A 6,430-nucleotide genomic window follows, 5' to 3' on the forward strand; every position below is an offset into this window, starting at 1 on the left:
CCATTTGTTTTTCCTTTATAAGTTTGTACAAAAACAAATGGGACAATTCAGGAACTTGAGTATTAAAATGTTCTTTCAAATACAGATGTAGATGCTCAATTTCTGCATATAAATTATCATCAATATCTTCCGTGTAGTCTTCCACGCATGTCTTCAGCTTGTCTTTGTTGAATCTCGTGTCTATTAAAAATACAAATTTGTCATTCAGTTCCTGATAGCATTGAGCTCTTTCTTTTAAATTTGTCGTAAGATTATTGATAGTTTTTAATTTATTATGGTGTCTCTTTTGGTAACAGTAATTTTGCATCTGGTTCTATTAAATCGAATGTGTTAGTTAATCCAAGAAGATAATCTCCAAGAGATGAATAAAGTTCAGCTCATGTATCTAGAGTAATAGTTGCACTTTGCAATGATTTAGAAACAGCATTCATTTGTTGCAAAATTTGATCCCATATTATTGTTTGTAAAGCAAATTCAAAAGTTTCCATTTTCGATAGTAAATTTCCAGCCGCAGCTCTTGTTTTATGTTTCAAAACTCTCACACTCATTGATTTTGACCAATCCTTCCATTAATTTATTGAGTTCGGTGAATGGTTTTGACCAAGTCATTATGAACGCTCGTCCGAGTATTCGATAGTGATTTCAATGAACTACTTGCAAACTGTTTCAAAACACGCCATAACTTTGTTGAAGCAGAGAAAAAATTCTTCTTACAGTTCTTGAACAAAACCAAAAAAATTGATTCCCTCAATGCAGCAATCTACAGCAGCCTCTCCTACCAAGTTAAGAAATGATCTGAACATTGTAAGAATTTTGCCAGCTTATTGAACTCCAAAATTCTAGTTTTCATTCCTTTATATTTTCCAGTCGTATTGCTTGAGTTATCATAAGACTGGCTTCTGCAGTTGCTAATTTCCAAGTTCAATTTTACGTTTAAAAAGTCCACAATTGCATTTGCTAAATTTTCCCTGGTGTGATTATCGATGTGAATGAAGTTGACAAATCTTTTAATAGACTCATTATAAAATTTGATCAATTTACCTCGAGATCACACATAGTTGATCTTTATGACTCGCATCAGGTGTTGAATCTACTGGTAATCCATAATAGATTTTAAAACATTGTCGCTGATTGATTGCAAAACTTTTCTTGCCATCAATACAGTTAATTCATTACATGTATTCTTTGAGAGGTAGTTTATTTTTCCAGAACCGCTGTCACCATAATTTTTTATGTGTTTGGCCAATACAGTATCAAACTGAGCAATCAACTCAAACAGACCAATAAAATTCCCGTTGCTCTCAGACCCAAATTTTTCATTTGAACCTCTAAAAGCTAAGTTTCTTTCGATCAATGTGCAAATTACAGCTATAACTCTTCTTACAACCTCTCTCCAGTAGTTTTTTTTCATTGCGAATTTCGTTTAGAAGTTGATCATTTAAAAAAACCTTGTTATTTTTTCTGTGAAAGTATGCTAATGAAGCTTTTCTGTGGTCTGATGAGTGTTCATGCCCCTGAATTGATGTCCCTGAATTTTTCCAATCCTATCCTGTTGAAGCTAAAGCACATTTTGAGAGTTCAAAAAGCTTGCAGACAAAACAGAATACACAACCTAATGCTGGGGAATATATGAGCCATTCTCTATTAAACGTTTCACCATTTACTTTTTTCCCCATTAACAAGCTTTTTCAGTAATATCGATCGTGATCTTGATACATCATTTTAGAGGATTTAAAGTCATAATCTGCATTTTGACATTTTAACGGACCGTTCTCTATCCAAAATTGTATATCCTCAGCTGAAAGAATTTCCCAAAGTCCTGGATCTTTTCCTATTCAATGGCAAATCGGTAGGGAAACATATGCTCTCCTTATTGAGTTCCGATTGCTTGTTTAAAGTTTGAGCTTCATTGAGTTCTCTACAAAATCCAATATTTTACTTCTTTACTTATGCTACAGTTTGCGAGGTTAGTTGAAGTTGATGAATTACCATGACATTCTGCTTTTAATAAAAAACTATCAAGTTTTCGATGTTTATTTATGTTTTTTTCTATTTTTTATTTTTTTATTTTTTTTTATTTGCAGCTCCACTTTTATAGCTTCTTCATTAAGTGTCAAGCAGTGTTAATGTCTGTTAATTTGATTTTACTTAAGACAATTTAGAACAAAGCAAATTATGAATTTTTCTATTTATAGTAACAATTTAAATTAATAACAGTTTTGAATTTAAATGATTTTAAATTTTTTTACAATTTCAAACATAATTATGTTCTTTTTTTTTTTAGTTGCCTTTGTCATCACTTGATTAGTTTGCTTACTGTTGAAAGATGGTTTTAATTTTGTAAATTTAATATGATGTGAAATTTACTCTATTAATCATTAGTCAACAGTTAGAGAGAAGCTGGAGCTTAATTAAGAAATGCTGGAAATTAAAACTAATTCATTCATGGTAAAAATAATTTTGTTTACTAGTAACATAATAAAACCAGTTACTACTATTTATTGCGTTTTTTTTTACTTTTTTTAACATGCTGTTTTGGAAACACTTTCTTTCTCTCCCTCTCTCTCTCTCTTAGATGAGAAGGAGAATTAATAAAAAAAATTTAATTACTCGGGAGACAGTATTGTGTGCATACAAATATTTTATGCTATGAGCTATTGTTGCTGTGTTTTGTGTTGATAGACCTAGGCTGTTATAGCTATTTTTTATTCTTTATATTTTCTGTTATATTATTATCCTAATTCTACTAACAATAAAATGCAAATAATACTTTTTTAATTAAAAATTGTCACTTTTTTAATTTCTTTTTTTAGGTTTTTGCAGGCTTTACTTGACTTCTTTTTTCTGGTACCTGTGTTGTGACAGATTTTAAAAAGAACTTAACTGATGTTAATGCGGTCTTTAGATCGTAAACTATAAGCAATGATATTGCTGATAGGGAGTCAAATAAAATATTATTTAGAGATAAATTTGTATTTAATTTTTTAAATAATATATCAAGTTATTAATGTGTTTTTGTTATTGTTAATGGTTTAATTACTCATAACCCCTATTCAGGGTTGCTTACTGCTAGTTTTTTTTTATTATTGCTACTGTTGTAAATTTCTACTGTTATAATTATAGTTGTAGTTGTTATTGTTATTACTACTGTTATTATTACAATGATTATTACTGTATTATTACACAGGTCAACAAAAAAAATTTTTTTTCTGGTGACGAACAAACAATTTGTGTTTTGTATAGCATTTCTCATTTTGATTTCAAATATGCAACTCTTTTTTCACCATCACCTCAAGTTGTAAAAATAGTTGTAAACATTTATAACATTTGCACTTGAATTAAAGTGCAAAAGCGAATTTAAAAAATCGCGAAAAAAATCATATAGTTGGGCCAGTAATGGTACCAACTGTTAGCCAACTGTTTTATTACTGTTGGGCCGTTAATGTACCATTACTGGCCCAACACTTAGCCAACAGTTTATAAAACAGTTGGCTAAGCGTTGGTAAAAGCGTTACGTTTTTTTCACGGTACTAACTAAATAGCCAACTGCTGGCCCAACTGTAGCTAATAGTTGGTTATTAGGATCGGGCCAACTATTTACCAACTGTTCAATGTTTACTGGGTGTATTTTAAAACGTCAAATGGTTTTTTTAAATACTAATAATGCAATCTTATACGCATAAGTTTACTTTTTTCGCTTCAAAAAAAAATACTTTGCTTTCGGTTATTCATAACGAATGGTGTCCTTTGAGTGTAACTTTTTTAAGAATATTTTTTTCGACGCGTGTTTATTTTATGTTTCTTTAGTTAAATTAGTTGGTAATTTTTAAATTTTTATAAAGTTGGAGTCAGAAATTGCATAAGTCATCTTTCCCCGGTCACGTGACCAGGTGACATATATTTATGAACTTTTTATTTTTTAAGTTTTTCTACTTTTAAACTAAAAATTCATGCAGGCAATGAATCATTATGATAAAATGAACATACTGACAAAGCATTACTGCTTCATGACTGATAGTTTTGCAATAACTTAGGGCTTTCAAAACGTTCGCCATCTTGCCCCGCTTTCCCCTACATATAAAGCTTTTGCATATACTCATACAATACACAATGTATAATTTTACTTAACATAAATAATATGTTAAACTATTAGGTACATGTGGTTTTTTTGTAATTTAACTTTTTGTACACACACACACTCACACAGAGTATATACATGTATATACGAATGTAATATGATGTAATAAACAAAAAGTTGAAGAAATCTTTATTCCATCACGTGCACTGGACATCCTCTTTGCACAGATTGTGAAAATCAGCTCATTTTGTGAATAATACAACTATAGCTAATTAATTATATAATAAAAACGCATTACTTTAAAATTTATTAGCAAATACAAAAAGTTTTTATAATTAAAAGTATTTCCAAAATATTAGTTTAAAACAAAATCTTTTTATAAGTATAAAACAAACAAAAAATCTTAAAATGAAAAATGTTTTTATATTTTATTAAGAAGTTTTATTTTGTTTTATTTTTGTACCTACAGATTTTTTTTTTTTTTTTTTTAACTAATATACTAAATATTAATAAAAAATAATACTAAATACTAATAAAATAAAAAGAAAAACGTTATTAAAATGATATTTAAATGAAGATAAACACTTTTAATTGAAAAAAGTTGTAATAAATTATACTAATTATTAGTTTTGACATATTTATTGTTTTGATTTTTGTAGTTGTTAAGCAACGATGTTTTTAGGAATAAGAATGTTTTCGTACGTGTTGTTCTCATCAGTTTCTTATAACTATCTTTTTTGATAGTTGGTATTTAAGGAAGAGTTCAAAATGTTTTTACAAAGTATGATATGTTTGTTAATAACTGTTGAAGGATCTCGATATATAGTCCATCCAGATGGATCAAAAGAATTCGATGGCATTGGAATAGGTATAGTTTCAAGACCAACATTGTGTGAAAAGACGACACAAAATGGCGACCTCCTGAAAGTGCATTTTAATGGAAGTCTTGGAGATAAAACAGTGTTTGATGATCGGTAAGCTTGATTATAATGGTTATTTTGAAGATGTTTAAAATTTTAAAATAAGCATTATATATGTCCCACATTTACACAATTCCATAAATCGAGTATGGCTATTATTTAATGGCATTTATGACGCCATCATCAAATTTACTTTTACAGTATATACACGCAGTTTAACTTGGCCAAATTAAATTTTTTAAGTAAACTTTCAAGTGTACTTTATTTGTTTCTTTCAAACTTTCAATTTTATTTTACTTTATTTAATTTATTATTTTCTATTTACTCACTAATTTATTAATTTAATAGTTATAATATTTATTACAACTATTATAGTTTTTTAAGTGTTCTTCAAATAAATGGGTTTATTTGTTTAAATAAAAAGGTATATGAAGGAAACACTCGAGTTTGTACTTGGTGAAGGGCAGATGATTGATGGTTTCGAATTTGGACTACTAGACATGTGTAAGGGAGAGGTTCGTCACCTTTCAGTACCTCCTAAACACGCATACGGAAGTAACGGTGTAGGAAGTCTGCCTTCTAGAGTAAATTTGTACTTTTTTGTGGAACTTTTATCATTCCATTCTGTTGCAAACGCTCCTCGCCGAGATAATACATTTGCAATAATCGATAAAGATACGAACGGTTATTTATCAGCGGATGAAATTCAATTGCATCTTAAAGGAACTGGCGTAAAAGAAACTACTGGTTCAAATGGGCTTCGACAAATGATGCGAGAAATTCTTGAAGAAGAAGATAGAGATAAAAACGGTTACATCGGACATAATGAATTTAGTGGAACTAAATTTTATACAGAACTGTAGACTTTTAAAATAAAAATAAAAAAAATATTAGGCTTTTACATAAAATTAAAAAATAAAAACATTTAACTTAATGGTGTTGGGGTGGGAAAGGATCACTTGTTAATTGCGTTTCTCCCTGGTCTAGGAACTTTTTAGTCATAAATCTTGCTGAAAATATTTAAATATTCTTGCTAAAAACATAAAACATTTAATTGATTTTTTGGCTTGAAATATGGGTATAAATTAAAATTTTTGTTTGGTTTTAATTTTGCTCTCTAATTTGTAATTAATCTGGATAAGATATACATAATTATACTTTGGATGACGCTACTTTATTGTTGAAAAAATATTTAGAAGTCCTTAACTTTGCTACTTATGTAAATAACAGACACCCCAATATCGCGTACAGTTTTATCTAGTATATATATATATATATATATATATATATATATATATATATATATATATATATATATATATATATATATATATATATATATATGTATATATATATATATATATATATATATATATGTATATATATATATATTTATATATTTATATATATATATATATATATATATATATAT

The 6,430-nt window shown here is 28.3% G+C and overlaps 1 protein-coding gene across 1 annotated transcript; it reads left to right on the plus strand.

Moving 5' to 3' along the window:
* The first annotated feature begins 4,812 nt into the window (after nucleotides 1-4,812).
* On the plus strand, nucleotides 4,813-5,991 carry LOC100202267 (uncharacterized). Its single transcript, XM_065800115.1, has 2 exons — nucleotides 4,813-5,052; nucleotides 5,423-5,991. The coding sequence occupies exons 1-2, from the start codon at nucleotides 4,847-4,849 to the stop codon at nucleotides 5,859-5,861; spliced, it is 645 nt and encodes a 214-aa protein (XP_065656187.1). The 5' UTR covers nucleotides 4,813-4,846; the 3' UTR covers nucleotides 5,862-5,991.
* The last annotated feature ends 439 nt before the right edge of the window (nucleotides 5,992-6,430 follow it).

This window comes from Hydra vulgaris, chromosome 06, assembly GCF_038396675.1.
Source record: "Hydra vulgaris chromosome 06, alternate assembly HydraT2T_AEP".
NCBI classification, from domain to species: domain Eukaryota; kingdom Metazoa; phylum Cnidaria; class Hydrozoa; order Anthoathecata; family Hydridae; genus Hydra; species Hydra vulgaris.